The following is an 18,328-nucleotide window of genomic DNA, read 5'->3' as shown; positions in this document are numbered from 1 at the left end:
TTAAGGATGCAAAAAATGCACGTTTATTCGGTAAAATAATGTACAAATAAATAGGTGTGTGTCGGGGATGAATACAGTACTCTTCATCAATCGTTCTCATTATTATTTTTCTTCATTTTTCCTTTTTTCTTTTCTTTTACATCGGTGCGCGTACAGTTTCGTTATGCTTAATGGAGTCACACAAGGATCGAGTATCGTTTTCTATTTCCTACACTCTCTCGTTTTCTCGTGGATTCGTTATCGACGTTTTAGAAACGAAACTAGAGTACATACGCGTACAAAATTTGTGAAACCGACGTCGTCCATCGAACACGTACATGAAAGTCGACGAATCGTTGCGTGCCAACGGATTATTACGTTAGCGAAAACTTCGCAAGAAGAGTTCGTACAGCCGTAGATTAAGATTTTTACTCTGCTTACTTACGAGCCAGAACGACCTCTCATGAATCAAAGGGTTGAGAAGAGGAGCGTAATATTTGTTATTTTTTTGTCCTTATTATATTGGAGCTTTAGCCATATATAGCGATAACCATTAATATATGCATATGTAGGTGATTTTTCGACACAGATACCGAGTATAGAGCACACTATTTTCGCTTTAATTCGATAGTGGCGATGACGGTAATAATAACGGTGAATAACGATAATCATAGCAATAGCAACGATAGTAACTAATCGATAATTAATTTGTTAACGTTAACGATAATAATAACGGGCGTAACACTAAGCTGGGGTCCTCGAAACGATAGGAAAAAACTCAACGTGTAGCCAGATCGTACATGATCGATCCGCGAGAACGTTTGCTCGATCGTTTCTAAGAAACAGAGCGGCCTCGCAAAATGCAGTCATTTCCGTCGAGATGCCTCCATTTTCGACCGAAATTCACAATCTGAAAAGCGTCCCGTCGCTGTACGTCGTTTAATTTACCAGTTACACGCTATCGAAAAATAGGCCACACTCCGGTCACCTCTATCCTGATCTATACAGTATAAAAAAGAACGAAATACAGAGGCAAACGTCGCCGTAGGTGTGAAAAATCGTGTTCTTGGTTGATTGCGTGATTAATGATCGCGCGACGGCCATTGCTGTGTAACAACGGTAATCGAAAAATTTGCCGAGAAAAATGCGGGATCGTTTCGTCGTATTTCCGATCCAAACGGAAGTCCTCGGCTTCGAAAGTCTACGGACTCAGGCCATAACACATCATTAATCTTCGTACAAATATATTCAGGCCAGATCGTTAATTTCCCTACAAAGTGGACTTCGAAAGATCTATTCAAAATCATATTAAAAATTAGCTATTAATAAAATTCAGTTCTTCATAGACATTACATCTTCACAATCTTTAGACTAAATAACTAAAAAGCGTATGGCAATAGAAACTTAATTAATAAAACAGACAAAATTTTAAATACCATGCATTTGTGTTAATTTCTTGAAAAGAGGACAATTTTAGTTTCTCAAAATGGTACCACAAGAATCAATTATTTCAATTATGACGAATTCTTATACTGTAAAGGGTTAATACGACGGGTGGAAAACATCCTAATCGAGCTTTCATGATTTCTATTTCGTCGTTAAGGAGAACAACTTGTGTCTTTCGAGGTTGCTTTTAATTTATAAATAAAATTTACCAATGAGAATAGTTCTTTGGAAGTCGACTTGTATATTAGTCTCGTCTGAATCGAAGAAAGAAATGTTCTCGCTAGGGTAAGAAAAGAAACTCGTGGAGAGACGGGAGAAGTACTTGTATGTATGTACATATACATATATATATCGTATGAGGAGAAAAACCAGGGACGATTTCCACTCGTGTTATATCATATATAAAGTATAATAATACAACTACCGAAATATTTATATATGAATACATATATATCATATGTATACGTAATTCCAGTGTATCATTTAATCAGCCTCTTAATCGTCGGCCAGAAAACCGACGTCCAGACGAAAATGCGAGCAATCGGTTATCGCGTGTATACAACGGGTGTGATTAATCGTATCGGTGAGTCTCGTTCGGTTTGATATTGCAACTACACACGAGCATCACCGAAATGCGTGTTCGTATCAAGCGTTCGCGTCGATCGCCGTGGATCGACGCCCGGTTTTGGCCGATATAATCTCCCCTCGCATCCTTAAGTGATAGCTTTAGTCGCTTAAATCGTAACTCCTACAACTCGCCTTACGTTCCTACGTGTTCTATCACAATAATCGTCTTCCCTTTCCTCTCTAGAAACGAAAGAAGGAGAAACGCAATCGGTATCGCGCCGTGCGAAACGAAATCCGTTCGAGCGGAAGCGTTGCATCGACGCCATTTCGGTCCACGAAACGTACGCTGTGTCCTTTATCGATCCCGGAAGTTAAGAATGCGTCGATTCGATAGGCTTTCCAGCGCTTGAGCATACGACGTGCCGATCTTTCGTTCGATTCGGGTATTTGAAGAAATTCTGGTCGCATCGCGATTAGGGGGCCCACGAAACTAACGATTTCTCGTTGAATAATTCTAGAGACGATATCATTTTCATTAACGTGATAAATTAAAATTTAATTGAACAACTTAAATCGTTAGATTCGGGACCCCTGCTAGTTCGATTACGTTTGTAAAATGATACGAAGCCTTTTCAGACGATTTCACGGGGGTCAGAGTTTCTTCGTTCTGTTAACGACTATCCTTAAAAATAACAACGTTATTTTTGAGCTTCCGATGTGTGTGGCATCTTCGACGAGAAATAACTCTTAAATAATTAATAATATGACGTTCCCTCTACCTAGCAATGAACATTGCCCGATCTCCAATTTTTATAAAATCGAACGCATAAATAAAACACTGGATAGTATCACTTACTGAAATTTCTAAAATAAATAATATACTTTGAACAATAATGAAGGTAATTTTTATTATGATTTATTATAGATAAATTTAATTAAAATTATTGTATCACTAACAAGTTTATTATTTGAGTAGCATTATTCAAAATTTACTATTTATTTTAGTCTTTTATTTGCTGATATTCACTGTGGAGGGATGAAAACTATCCTCGAAGTTATGTTTAATTAATACCGGGGTATATTTTAGTCAAAACAATTTTGCACATGAAATTTTCCATTTTTTGGAAATGTAGACAATAAAGGATTTTTAATAGCAACGAAAAATTAACTTCGAGGAAGCAGTCCTGTGTGTTGGAATATGTTACAAAATTAAGAAAAAAAACGTCACATTTTGTTCTTGAATTCGATTTTGTCTCACGCTCGTTTTTATTTTTATATTCAATTTTTCTAAGTCCAAATCTTTATGTTGGTTTTCATCGAGCGATGTTCTTTGTTGGTCCGATTCGTTGATAAACGCGCAGTGAAGTCCTCGTATCACTAAAGAAACACGACGCATCTTTTGGCACACGGTTTCGCGCAATACGAGTGGTCGCCTTATATTAGAGATGTTCGATTCTTTTTAATGAATCGATCAAAAATTTTTGTTCTAATTTACACATTAGAAGCTTCATAGCTCCATCAACAAATTGGTATTCTCGATTTTCGTCTTATTTTGGCCTCCAGAACACCCTATATAATTTTGGAATAGATTCTTTAACAGAAACACTAATAAAAGAATTTTTTTATATCAAACATATAAATTAGTCAAATGTAATTTTAAATGCATTAAATTTTCAGGATTCATTTGAGAAAGAAATCAATTTAATGACAGAAAGAGTCGAGTTTTGCCAAGAATCGAATCAGAATCGAACGTCTCTATCTCGTATTATTCCACGTGCATCGCGAATGCAACACAAACCGCGTAGAGAGCATTTAGGTCGATGACAGATACAATTCTTCCTTCGATTCCTCAACATCGAATCGTTTACGCTTTGCGCCGCTTCGCACGTACGTTCTTCCTTTCACCATGATTGCTACGGGTGCATGAACAATCGTCACAAAGTGTACTATACACGAGTATGTATACTAGACCGTTACAATTAATGTAAATATATTGTCGGATATATCAGAACTCGGTGTTCTCTGCAGCAACACGTTTGCGGTTTGGAATGCCATTTTGTACGCGATTACACGGAAGATTAAATGCAGACTAAATTCCATACGTCGAATGGAATCAATTAGAGTTAAATACAATCGTTACTTCTCGGTGTCATAATCTTTTTGGAGTAGTAGGGTTCCAAATTTTCCCAAAACAGCGTACCAACATGCTCGAAATTTATAGATTCGTATATTCGTTAATTTACCGAGAATTAGCTTGTTTTAATATAATTTTCATTGATTTAATTATTCACTCGTTGTTCATAAATTGATGAACAATTACGATAAATGCTTGAGAAATGTTAATAAATAAATTATATTTACTACGCTACATATTGTGGTACAAAACAAGAAAGTCACGAAAATCCAAGTATAGCGTGGAACAATTATGTTATACAAAATATATCAGTATATTAATAGAAATGGTTGTCCATATTTTTATCACGCGAACATTTCTCTTTCAACCTTCTGTTCCAGAGTTGTGGAGCATCTTAAATTTCGCATTAGCATAATGTTTGGTTTTTGGTCAATTTTTGCGTCACGATGGAGAAATATTTTTTGATCCGGTCAAACGTGAACGTTTGCTCATCTTTGAATAAGAAACATGCAACTTAGGCCACTGCTACAATAACTGACACATATATTTCTTGGATTTTTAATTATGTAAATCAGTTTTGTGAACAATCGAATTCATCGTTAAGAAAAGAATTTGGTAAAGAATGGTCTTCCTTGGCTAAAAATGGATGTATGCAATGGCGACGGTAGGATCTATCGCGAACCACAAACGTTTTACTTCAGTACCACAAGACAATCTCGGGACAACGGTGGTTCTGATGATCGTTTTCTCATTCGACGTTTCGTCTAGCTACGTATTTACAGGACTAGAGTCTTATTTAAAATCTCGTACACCTGCTCGAGCGCCGTTCAAACTCTGTCGCGATGGAGGCTCGAGTAAAGAACCACTAAAAAGTTGCACGATGAACCGGGGTTAAATAGAAACTATCCGATGAGAGTCGTGAAAGCTGTTGGGTTATCGTGGCCACTGAGCAGGCAGGTGAATTCTGAGCATATTACATGTTACCTTACGTTCTAGTACCTTAACGACTATGTGTAATTAACGCCCACGATAATCATACAATTTAATAAGCTCGTCGAACGAGTTCCATCCCATATCTCGATCGAGCATCGTCCCATGGAGCACCATCGAATCGTTTTACAATGAATCCTAATAGTCTTTTTTTCTCGATTAATTCCACTAACGCGTTTTACCAATTATCGTGGGCCGGATCTAATCAGACCGTGGGATTTGTCAACTCGTCTAAAACGACAAACATAAAGGAACAAAATCGTTTTGTTTTTTCCCTCGAGAAATACCACTATCCGTATCGAAGTCCGTATCTGTCTATTTGTTATCGGAGCGACCCTTCTGAGCGGGCTTCTGAGCATTGTTCGCTTTCCGCGCCATCTTGTTTTTTTAATATATATCCCCTAAGAATGAGTTTCGTTCGCGTAATTGAACTATTCTTACAAGTTAGAACGTTATTGTACCGATTTCCATAGATGAAATTCATTTCACGTCGCCGTACGATTACGCTAGTCTACGAAAATTATGGGGTGCGCTGTTGTAAAGTCGATCTTTCACGTCGATAGTCCGGAGCAGTAACAATGGAATGAGATTTATAAATGTATACGGTAATCAAATTCGATCGATGTTTCCGTGAATGCACAGACATGGTTCGTTTTTTTTCTTCGAAATACTCCGTTAGCTTTTTGATAGCTTCTCGTTACTTTACGGTTGGAAAGTAAGTGCACCGCCATTGTGATGGCCAACGTTTCTGCTCGCAAACGAAGAATGCAACAACTCGTTTAAACGATTCCCCAGAGTACATTGATTGTCGTATCTAAGATTCTGGTATGGAATGTTGAATGCATTGAGAAGTGTTTGATATCCATCGCCTCACGGTAACGATAATTCGGTTGTGCCTTCTTTAAAAAACCGCTTAAACTGAACTGGAGGTGAAGTTTGCTTCAATGTCCGCCAAGACACTCGACGAATGGTCTTGGGCCTTACGATGAACGAATTATAATTCAATACTTGTCTGGTAGATGGATTGTCAGCGAATGATACCCGTACGTTTATTCGAATTGTATCAGTTCTCGCGTAAAGGTTTAGCAACGATGACCAATATGTACGCCAAATAATACTGTCTTCCTAAAGTACGATGGTAAATTGACACTTCTTATTCACAATCGTTCCCGTTCGAAGAAGGTATTCCGTGTCCGTCGATCGTCGATGAAAAAAAAAACCGTTTTCTCTTGCCCGATTGGAATTACCGCCGCGAAATTCAACGAGGAAAGCGAGGGATATTCGAAGCGTTCGTTGCAAAACATTGCGTGTTAATGTTAACTAACAGCAGAGCCGCACAAAACTAGTACGTTCTTTACATCAGGTCGATTTCACAAGTCTGCGAACTGTATAAATATTTATCACCCACGTATCATCGTGGCCATCTTTCTACACAACTTTTCTCTATAATTAAGAGGGTATTCCCATTTGGGGACGTTGAAGAATTATTATATAATTATCATCTGTTCATATCAATTACAGTTTGTGTGCAAAAGCTTATTGTAAATGTAAATAACGTTAATGTTAATTCATAGCTTCACTACATGGAATGATTTGATAAAAGCCGTCGATTTTAATGTCAATATCCGCTATCATACTACAAATAAAAATATATAAAAATTATGTACAATAAGTCTCTGCACACAGAATCTAATTAATTTGAACAGATAAATGCTTTAATTGCTCATTACTGTTGACCCGCAATAATACTTATCGAATGATTTTAATAATATTCACAGATATAGAGACTAACATGAATTTTCCTTTTATTTTTCACCCTATATTGCATGAATTTTATTTTCTCCCAAACAAAATGACTCGTGAAACGACCTGATGCTTGCAAGCAACGCAATCGGTGAACGCAAATTATGCTTTGTACATTGTCTCGGGACACTACGACTCTGATAATAACGTCGAATCAATCCGAATTCGCCTAATTTGTCTGCCTCGAGACCGGGTTGGATCTCCGCGGGTCGCAGCTAACGGAGTCGCTGATGACAAAGACGTAACTAGCAATTAAAAGATATCTTTTATCCGCGTACGTTCACAAGAGACCAAGAGGAGCGTTTATTTCGCTCCCTCGCGTGGCAGGATCGTATATCTTAGTTTACACGGAATCGAATCGCGCAAGATTTCGCTAGCTACTGTACAGAGCTGGAAATACGATGTGTGGAGCAAAGGGGAGCATAGTAAACTATCACTCCTTCCGCTTATCATCTTTTCAGCTCCATATGGTACTCTTAACTGGGAGACACGGGCGCTACAATTATTCCACACGAAGACAACAAAGGCGTTCGAAGTTCTTGGATGTGTCGCAATCGAAACAGCGGTACAGTAGTGTGCTTCAGGTTGCAACAAATTTTGTTCCTCGGGTTGCTGTAAAGCTATCGCTGCGAGTTATCGATTAGTTACAGAAGTAGAAAAGTTCATATTTGAATTAGGATACAGTAGAACCTGCTTTATAGGTATTACATAGGAACAATAGTATCGAAGCAGACACTAGATATACAATATAGTATATAAAGTCTGTTATTTTAGTGTTAATTACTATGTAGTCTTTACTGACGTCAGTATCTTTCATTTAACCCTTTATTATCATATGTAAACAATTTGGATAACACTCCAATAAAATAAATAAATAAATAAATATATACACATAGCTGGGATAACATGTTACAAATAATAAAACAGTGAAATCAAGATTTTTTGATTAAATTTTGTTCACATACTATATTGGATAATTTACTTGAAATTGTTTGAAAATTGCCCTATTTTATACGAATAACGGAGGCTCTGCTGTATCACAGTAAGGCTGCTTCAATTCATGAAGCTCTTAAAAGATGTTCAAATGATTTTGAGCTAGAAAATAATCGGACATTTCGACAAAAACAAACAAGCGTTGAATATTTCTCTATGAACTACTTCGTACAAAAAAGTCGTCGAAAAAGTCAATTGCACAGTGGAAGTACCAAAGGATTTAAGTGCCAAATAAGAATTTTTTTACGGGGGCGTATTTTACTTAAGTTATTGCTACAGGAAGAACAAAAGAATGTTCAAGAAAAGAACAATTGTTAAGTAATTTTGTCCTTTTCTAGAGTTATTGGCACTGACATGTATGATCTAATTACGGAACAATCCTAATCTGTCTAATTTTGGTACTTTGTTCCATTTGGTACTCTCCCCCTACAATCGTTATTTCAGAACTCACTCTCGCGAGTAAAATTATGTAAAGAGTATTTAACGCTTTACCTATCAGTCACGGAACACGTATTCCATATTTTGAGTTGTGTCAGTTGTTCGCAAGTTCGTGAGAGAGAATTGTGCTTTCTCAGAACCAATTCATTTCTCGTGAATAAGAAAATATAAAATATGGCAACAATTATCGAGGTGTATTCATTATTTCTGGCTGAAGTATATTACAAACGACCACGATCGTTCGATAATCAAATGTTAACATTTTGTCAACGAAATAGTAGTACCATTTTACTTTTCTTTTCTGCCTAATTCGGACCCTCATAACATATCCCGTACGATATTCTCATTAGATATGTTTATTTACGTGTAAAATAAATTCTTTCTCTATACAATTTAAAGCAATAGCAGCAGCTTCAATAGAAAACACAATTTTCATGTTTCTACAAATATTATAACCTTTCCTTTTTATTAAATAGTATAGGGAAAATGTCTTGCATAAGTACACAAAAGCTTAACGAGTAAAATGGAATTTGTGTATCATATCATTTGCCTCGAAACTAGTTACAAAATCTTGCAGGCAATATACTCGTCATATTAAGACTTGTTTCTTCAAAATAAATTTCATACATTCTTTGTAAGTCTCTAGAAGCATATGTACGTTTCTACGTACATATGGTTAAAACATAAACGTGTCAGCAATAGCTAGAATTACTACTTTAAAATCGCTCGGGAGCCAGATTTTAGTGGAAATGCAAACACCAGTCGGCCATTGGTGGCGTTTTCAGAACTCTTTTTTCGGGAACCTCACCATACAATTATTCCAAACACGCCAAAATAACAGTGCCCCGATATTTCCAATCTTCTAAACGGCCCCCACCCACGTTACAATGTTCGTTCAGGCCTTAGCCTTCGTTTTTGGTCGACTGACAACCCGAGGAACATTACTGTACCTTTGAACGAATTACAAAACATTCCGTTACCTGGTGTGCGAACGCTTAGGGCAAGATGCATCCAAACGAGAGTCCCGCGCGTTAAGGTACTTTCGGTTCCATCTTCGTCCGTGGCGCTTATGCACGATGACAGAATAAAAGTATTATAATACGGGCGAAGGCAATTGCAGCTCGACGAATTGTCCTCTGATTCGAGTCGATGATCGAATCTTTGCCGATAGCTTGAATCGAATCGATCCGGGTAGGCCTGCTGTCCGCTCCGTTTTGGATTTCGATATCACCGAATCCCGCTATGCACCGAACGTGGGCGCTACTTCAGGCTGAAAAGGTCGCGATACATGATGGCCGTCGTCTCGAAACTCGAGGACCGATTGCTCGGCGAGGGTTCCATAATTTCTCGGTCCTTTCGTCGCGCAATCGATCTCTGCCCTTTCGCCTTTCCCTTCGTCGTCTCGTTTCTCGCGGGTTCCTATATAGAGGGTGGTTCCTTGTCGCAGCGGTGCACAAAGCCGTGCTGCTGTTGAGGTCATCCACTCGTGTGCTCGGGGAGCAGTATGCTGACCGATTTGCGATTAGCCGAACCGTTGGTGACGTTGCTAGGATTGGTGGTCGTCGCCAGGGCGGACGGCGGTCGATGCAGCGGCGCCACCACCCGCACTTCCGGCCTCGGCGATGCCTCCCTTAGCGGGCTACCTACGTTCACAAGGTCCTCCGCATTCGTCAGCGCCGACGGTCTGAAATCCAAAACGTTTGGCGGTGATATTTCCGCTTACGCATAATTTGTTTCGATTGTTCTTAACACGTTGCCAACCAGGGATGGGAATATTCGAATTATTGAAATACTGTTCGAAGCAAAAGTAACCATATGCATAGAAGAAATGGCCATCGCTCGTACGACCCCCAAATTTTTAAATAATTGCAACTAAAACATTGTCTGAAACATTGGGAACCATCGCGTAAACTAACAAATTTGTTAAAAATGTCGGCTTGGCGTCGCGTAGCCTGACAGCCACAGATATACTCGAAGGTCGGATTTATTGGGGTTGAGTTCACCGCGCATTATCTTCCGCCATTATTGCGTAATGTAAGAGAATATATACTGTAGTATCGTTCTGCCACGCGGAGTATTATTCCAGCGAATCGAATGCCACTAGTTAGTATTCAACGCAATAATCGCGCCCGTTAACGATAACTCAAAACATTTCGCGGTAGTGTTACGTGGCGACGCGGTCTCTGTTATCAGCGGCGTGCGTTCCTCGTAACGAAAGTAATTGCACGTATTAACGCGCGTTGTCTACGTGCTGATTGTGTCCACCTGACCAGGTAGACGCCGTGGATTTCGCAACAGTAAACAGCAGGGCGCAACGCCCAGGAATTCACGTGCTAAAGATCTGTGCAAGAAGCACGCATTGGTCGAACTGCATATGCAACTTGCACTCTGGATGCAATATATTCTTTTACATGCATTGCATTTTGGGACGGCAAAAAATGACAGAAATTTGTATCGATATAGAGGGTGTTCGACCACCCCTAGACAAAAATTTAATGGTAGATTCTAGACGCCAAAATAAGAAGATGGAGAACATTAATTTCTTGATCGACGCTTCGTGAAAAAGTTATTAAAATTTCGAAACCCGTGTCTCGAATTTGAATAGTTGCTCGACGCAACAGAATGCAACAAATGGAGAAAAATTACCCACGTGTGTTGCGGGGGTGGCGTGGGCGTTCTTGATAGGGGAAAACTGGCGACTTCTCTCGTTACCGACAGCGAACGAATCGATCCGAATGTTTGGTCCGGCGATAAATTAGCGCCAACACTCTGCACCATCCCGCTACTGAAACAGAAGGATGCATCGACATCAATAAAATTTGATGACATTGCATGTTGCATGCGATACCGCTCGCATGGTATCGATTAGAATCATTTTTACCGAGCATCTGTTAGATTACAGATCAATTGCTGGAAGCACACATCTTGTAACTTCGTTTTTGGTGAAATTTTTATGTGCTTCGTTCAAAATTTACCCCGCCACTTTCCATTTTTTCGAATTTATGTATATACATACGCACACGTGAACGATTCGACGTAAAAAATGAATCTACATAATTCATACGTTTTGAGAAGCAGACGTAATTGATAATAAATCGTTTCACGTACCATTGGCGTCATCCGTTCGAATTGCGTGACGAGGAAATAGATTTCGAGGATACAAACAATTTAATTAGATGCCACGGTTTTTGCATCCACTAAAAAAACACGTGCAACGCGTATCGAGGAATGAAACATGCATGTTCGGAATGCACGAATAATAATGCATTTTAAATTGATTACTTGGGTTCGTTGGTATCTAGTTTGAGCTATCTGTTCAAATCCGTCTGAAACAGTCGTTCGGTTTAGTCTCGAAAAGTAATGCGAGGTTCGGATCGATACCCCTCCCATGGCAAATAGGAACCTCTATAGCGGTTCCTGTCTGGCGAGATGGAAGGGAACATACTTGGACGAAGTGGGTAGTTATCGATATATAGCGGCAAAATCGAGCATTTCGAGATCCCCGTGCTATGAATTATTCAATGCTCGGTGGCGCGGGCAGGATGTCGAAGTTGTGGCTGACAAACCGACTTCGACTTCGTCGTTAATGCATTTTCTCCCGGTCGAATCGGCCAAGTTCCCGCGCGGAAAAGTTACCGCGGACTTGTTAAACCGATGCGTCGACCAGCTAACGACGTATCGATGGGGGATCGTTAACGGAAACTTTTAATTGCGAACGAATTGCCTTCCTCGCGATAAACGTGCTCGTGATCAACGAAACTTGGCTTCCGACGAATCGTCGAAGCGAAGTCTTCTTTGAGAATTACAGCAAGTCTTGGATAACTGCGTGAAACTAAAATGCTATTTTACTAAAGCTTCGTATCATTGAGCAGTGTAATACAAGCAAGCGAGTTCATTGCATGAAAAGACGACGAGTATAGTCACGATTAGTAACCTTAAACAAAGAATAACGACGGTCCCTTTTACGCAGCTATGTCTGTTCTGCTGCTGAATATAGCTCCGTATTAAGTATGAATGACACAGGAGGCGTATTTTTAGTAGTAATGACCTTTGGGGCTCGGTATGCTGACTCGCGTTTACAGTAGAAACAAATGAAACCGAGATTTCTTGTCAGGCAGAAACATTTTCATCGAGAACAAAGAAAGTTGGAAAATGTTGGAAAAGTTTATTAGTTTAACCCTATGTATGAGGGTTTCTAGGAAAAATCTGAGACTGTTGAGCAGTTTTGTGGATGATTGTAAAAAAGATCTCTTACCTGACTGAACCTGAGGTAACTAGGAATGGCATAGGCGTTGGGCATGGGCTCAGGGGCGAACTGCTCACGGAACTTCGAGTGCTGCTTAACACAGAGTGTGGACATTGCGGTGGACCGTTATGTCCACCGCCGGATGCGTTTCCACCTTTACCCGAGGAACGTCCCTTCAGGCAGGGTATTTTGGACCAACCGCTAACATCCTTGCCTGACATTCCTGCGAACAAACACGTTGATTAGTCGTGACTATTACGGCCATTAGCATTAGAATAAAATAACTTCGTTGACGAAGTGCCTCCCCCTACCTAGACATTCGTACACTGTTCATTGTATGTAAAATTGCAATCATTTTGTATGGGTAAATCCTACGCACTTTTGAGAAAAAAATTCCCCCAAAAAGTCCAAAATAAAAAAATACATGTTTCGACATTTTTTGGTGTTCTAGGAATCCCTTCTTGTGAGGTACTAAATTTTATCCTTATCAATTTGAGAATATCGAACGAGTTATGGGATGACTTACTTATTGCAATTATAGTTTTGCAGATTGTAAAGCGTTTTCGAACGTAAAACGGGGTGCTGGTGTATCGAAAATATAAATCTGCATCGGAGTATTTTGTAAATGACCGCCTAGGCACGTACTAGTCGCGCACTTTGTGCAATTTATACGCCATTTATACATTATTCATCGAAAGTATCGCGCGGCGCTTGTTAATCTTGCGGCACCGTTCTCTGTTGCGCGGAGTGCTTGCTAATAAAATCCCGCTGGTAAATTAAAATTTCTTTAACGTCGGAAGCGGAAGCTTGGAATACGACCGAGCGACCTTGACCATAGAAGATTTTGTCGTAGCGTACGAACCGTTGGGTCATCGTGGCGAACGATACCAAAAATAGTATGCGTTCCACTTTGCCTCGATAGCAAAAGTCGAATATTACACTTTTCATTTGAATAAAATTGGTAGTCTCATAATAGTTATACTTATAACTATATATTACAGTATTTCAAGTACCTAAAACTCTGTTTATTCAATATTTTAAGTAAATTTTTATGTTTTAAACACAACAGAAATTTATTTATTAATCTTAAAAGCATAACGAAATGTAGAATTGCATAAATATATAATAATTTTAGGTTAAGTAAACTGTAGCGCCATCTGTCGAGGTCTAATGTAAAACGACAACATGGCGGCTGATCTGAAAATTGAAAATCGTGATTGCAATTAAAAAAAAGACAATTTAGGACGACGGTGACTGAGTAGGTGGCAATAGATTATGTTTGTAATTTAAATCGGTGTCAATAATTAGAGGGATGTCATGATTAGGCTAGTTTACCCTACTATAATTGCAATGCAGGTGTGAATTTAAATTTAATTGGTCGACGATTTGAAGGTAGAAATAAAATCTCTAGAAAAAGTCAGAAACTAAATGCATTGGTTCCAAACACAATTTGTCCGATTGTGTGACGCAAAAAGTGAACGTTCGTGTGCATAATGTTTGCACGTTAGTATTCTTTATACTCACGGAAGTGGGTCAGGTTTGTTTTTAACGCATAAGTAGCCAAATGATGCATTCCTTTTTGTTAAGATCGAAAAAATTGTCTTTACCGAGTGTCAATTTTCCGGACGATGATGTAACGTTCAATTACGTTCGTCCACCGTTCCATTTCGTTGTTAGCAACGTTCGGTTACATAAGGGATGGTGATTTAACATCCTTTATTCGATTTAATATTCCGCGGAACACTTTCGTAACAGGAAACCTCACGTTCGGAAGAAAACATGGATTTCAGAATTTTATTTAATCCTCGGATTATATTATACTCTTTCGTCAAAGCCGAACAATACAACAGCCAACATTACAAACTAAAATATATTTAAGAAAATAGTAACTACAAGCGAAAAATTGAATTTTCCAACCAATTCATTAAAAAAAGGAGATTTCTAAAATTTGACATTAAAAATGTCAAACTTTCAACCCTGAGTATCTTTCCATAAAATCAATTTGAAGCTTTTGGCCGAGGACCACTGTCCTAAATCATTGCTTCCGACAAAATTCATGTCCACGTTCGCTCGTCCCTGTAGCCATTCGCGAATCGTTCAAAAACAAATTCTTTTCGTATCGATCCGCCGATAAAAGGAAGTTATATTGAGATGGCAGGATGTTCAGAGAGGAAGAGCACCGGGCAGACCGTTACATCTCAGTTTTGTTTGTATCGAAGAAATCCTCGTTCCAGGATTTCATCGGGTCTGCCTCCAGCGGTTTTCCAATACGCGCAACACATTCATCGTATTTCTCTGGCCCTTATTGTATACGGCCAATCCGTCTCGATGGTACGAGATATCGACTAATTCTCCAAACGGTCCTTTGTTCCGTGTTCATCCTTTTTTCTCGTCGATCCATGAACGTTTGGGCGAACCACGTCGAATGGGGCATGATAGAAATTCTCTTGGAAAGAATAGAATTTTTTGTAAACATTTATTTCTTCCTACTCAATCACGAATAAAAATATTATCATTTAAAAACGAAGAAAATTTAATTTGGGTGGCCCTGACGGGTGGAACTTTTATTTTCATGAATTAAGTCACTGTCGAATGGTATTTGACCATATTAGCTATCATTAAAACACAGAAAATAGTTTCGTTGCTGTTTGTATGTCCTTCGAACTCAAGATTTTTATTTTCTAATAAAATATACGACTATTCGAAGTGTCTCAATATTTTTCTCCGTTCCTTCCCTTGTTAGATTGTTACGAGAGAATTTTTTCTATTTGATCGTAATCCTTAGATATTACCTTGAACCCCCAGGCAAGCACAGATCGCGAAAGATGATAATACCCAACGGAAGAGAGTAAAGCCTCTTTTTCCTGTAAGTCCGTGGTATATAGTTCTTTATCGGCGTAATTATGTTTTTTAAACGCCCGTGATTCCAGAGGCAGCGCCGTCTACTTTATCGTCATCGTTTTAAGAACCAGCTGTAGCTAAAGTAATTAAAAATTTCATCCGAGACCGTAACCACACACTGTACTTCACAAATTGTTGCCAGCTATCCAATTTATATGGTCTAATTAGTTTCAATTGTAGAAAAAAGTTAACGCTCGAGGAATCACTGTCCCCCAGACGGGCGTCGGAGATACTTTCCTTATTTAAAATTACAATTAAAAAACAATTCACGTTTAAACATTGTAAATACTACAGATACATATCTCTGTTCTTAAAATATCTTTGTTACTTAAAAAAAATTCCAAAGTAGTGGTATTTCTTTAAGAAATCCAGTCTTTTTGAGGGCTTCATTAGATTTGTTGTAATTTCCATAATCTTTCTTGAAACATAGAGCTAAAATTATGGATTCAAAGTGAATCACAATAAAGTACCCTTCTTTGACGAAAATATCCCTTTAAAGGAGTTCTGTAGCAATTTTAAGCTGTTTCTATACACTGTTCGTACAATGCAACGCCACTTTCTTCGGTATAGTGAATTGTGTCGAGCATTTGCTTGCGAATAAGATGGCCGTAAGGAAATGCTCGAGGTATAATCTGCGCAGTAGCATAGCGTTTCGCGGAAATGCACAATGAGCGACGTTAATAAGAGTAATCTGCGTCGTCGTCATTGTTCTCGTGCTATCGAGGAAGCATAGGGCGCCAGATAGCGTGGAAAGGATCGAAGAGCTAGGAAAACCGTGGATCCCGACGAATGGCGAAGGGATATCGTAAGATCGAGGGCAACAGATGTCATGGACCCCAATGGCGGCGGTGCACGTCCTAGTTTACCAGGCACGTAGGTACAGTCAGAGCTCAACTTAAATGAATTCGACGGTGCAACGGTGTTGTTCATAGAGACGCCATTCTCTCGCGCGGGTCCCGTTCAATGATTTATCATTTCCAACTGACTCTATTCACTTTTCCATTTCATACAATTTTCTTTCTTGCTGCTTTGCATTGCATTGGCAACGAGGTTATTAGCGACGAGTTCGTGTCGAGACAAAGGAAGTTGTAATTGGTAGCACTGGATCCTCTCAAACATAACCACTCTTAGAAACGATCGTTACACTATTTTGTCTATTCGAAACGAAAAAAAATAAGTTTGACTGAAAAAGGTCGAAAATGAAAAAAATGGCGTTTCGTGGAGATTCGTTGACTGGAATTGTATGTGTGTCAACGAGGATACGAAATCAGGGATTATTAATCTGATCTTGACCCGAAAACGAGCACCGCGGAAAAACGAGAGCGAGCGCGAAACGATGCTTAAGCAGCTGCATTATTGATCGACGGATTCTAACATGATGACAGAACGCGAATGACGAGGCTTTTGGGCGTATCAGCGAGGATTCGTTAATCCTTTCGCCGCAGCGGGACATCGTTGAAATGCATTTGGTCCCTGCGGAACACGTTCGACCGTGCGCCTTTGTAAAACTGCAATGTTGGCACATCGCGTCATGCATCTACCCCATCCACGAATCACGGTAATTTGATGCAAAAAATTGTTGGCACGAACGGCACCCAAACACACTATTACAAGAAATAATAGCCCCACCGCGACCAATGTAAACAACAAATTTGCAATAACCGTACTTGGTGCATGCAACTCGATGCACCTTTGAAAATAATCACAGAATTTAGAAAACAATTGTAATGGAAGGGATAATAATAGGAAACAAGTTAAATTAGTAAGCATTTTACTATATTTGCAAAATCCTTCAAACCCCAATATAATTAAGTTATCAGGAAGAATATCCCAATTCTTCTACGGGGGCAGAAACAGATTCCAATATCGAGTTTAATATCGAGGATGAGGAAACTATTACTCGAGGTAATGCTCTAGAAGAAGCAATGGAAAAATCGATCCATAAATTTCTTGAAAGGTCTGAAAAAGTAATAAATTCGAAAACTCTGTAAGCCGAATTTTCCGTATTAAAAACGACCAATAAAAGAACAAAAGCAATTAAGATAAAAATGTATAGTTTATGTTTTGTACGGATTTTAGTTATTTTCTGTAGAGTTCATTTCAGTTTTATATTTTTGCACTTAAAATAAGTGTTTTTAAAATTCAAAAACCAGTTTTATCCATCTGTCATGTACAAACGTTAGCTAAAACCGAATTTCATTACGTAATTCACTACGCTTCTGTTTCAATAATATTCAAATCTCAGATTATCCTGTAATAGTGACATTTTGGTGAAAATGTCATAACCAGTCCCAGCCACCCCTACGTTTGACTAATAATTTCGATATATATTAGGATGCTGGTATCATAGGATTTTAATACACAATCGTGGAGCATCATACTAATATAAACTAAATAATAAAATGAATATTGTCCTATGATTTTTTTTTCATTTTGGTTGTAAGAGTTGAGGGTTCCTGTTAGTAACAATTTGTCGTTAGAATCGTGATTCGTGAGCCTATTAGACAAGTGGGAATACCTCGAAGGGTGATTGAATTTTCAAGATTCAGCCGATCCTCGAGACGATCAAGATTTGCATGCATCACGCATCGTCGACGCGAAATAAACGCGATTCGTAAATCCGGATAATCACGTTCTTGCACGATAAGGCTGAACGAAGTCCTGATAAGAGTCTTTGGAACAAGATTCAGCGATATTTACGAGCCACGAATACCCGTAGATATTATTCCCCAATACGGGGATGCAGGATCTTGTTAACGCCACCCCACAACGAGATATTACTTCGCGGAAACAAGGTGTAACGTAACTGTTAATTAAATCTTTCGGAGAAG

The 18,328-nt window shown here is 38.9% G+C and overlaps 1 protein-coding gene across 4 annotated transcripts in view; it reads right to left on the bottom strand.

Annotated features, from left to right (window-relative positions):
- Positions 1 to 18,328, bottom strand: part of LOC122399695 — a 40,072-nt gene continuing 21,744 nt past the window's right edge. For 3 of the 4 annotated variants that reach the window (XM_043400574.1, XM_043400576.1, XM_043400575.1), the window contains exons 4-6: positions 12,606 to 12,819; positions 11,001 to 11,135; positions 1 to 10,034 (exon numbers count right to left, since the gene is read on the bottom strand). In XM_043400574.1, coding sequence (XP_043256509.1) covers positions 9,827 to 10,034; positions 11,001 to 11,135; positions 12,606 to 12,819 — 557 coding nt within the window. In that variant the 3' untranslated portion in view covers positions 1 to 9,826. Of the gene's footprint in view, positions 10,035 to 10,996; positions 11,136 to 12,605; positions 12,820 to 18,328 lie in introns of all 4 variants that reach the window. The other variant, XM_043400577.1, reaches the window with a different exon arrangement.

This window comes from Colletes gigas, unplaced genomic scaffold (assembly GCF_013123115.1).
Source record: "Colletes gigas isolate AHSC1104 unplaced genomic scaffold, ASM1312311v1 Colletes_gigas_Sc00014, whole genome shotgun sequence".
NCBI lineage: Eukaryota > Metazoa > Arthropoda > Insecta > Hymenoptera > Colletidae > Colletes > Colletes gigas.
The sequence above is the reverse complement of the archived record's forward strand: the minus strand, read 5'-3'. Positions and strand labels throughout refer to the sequence as shown.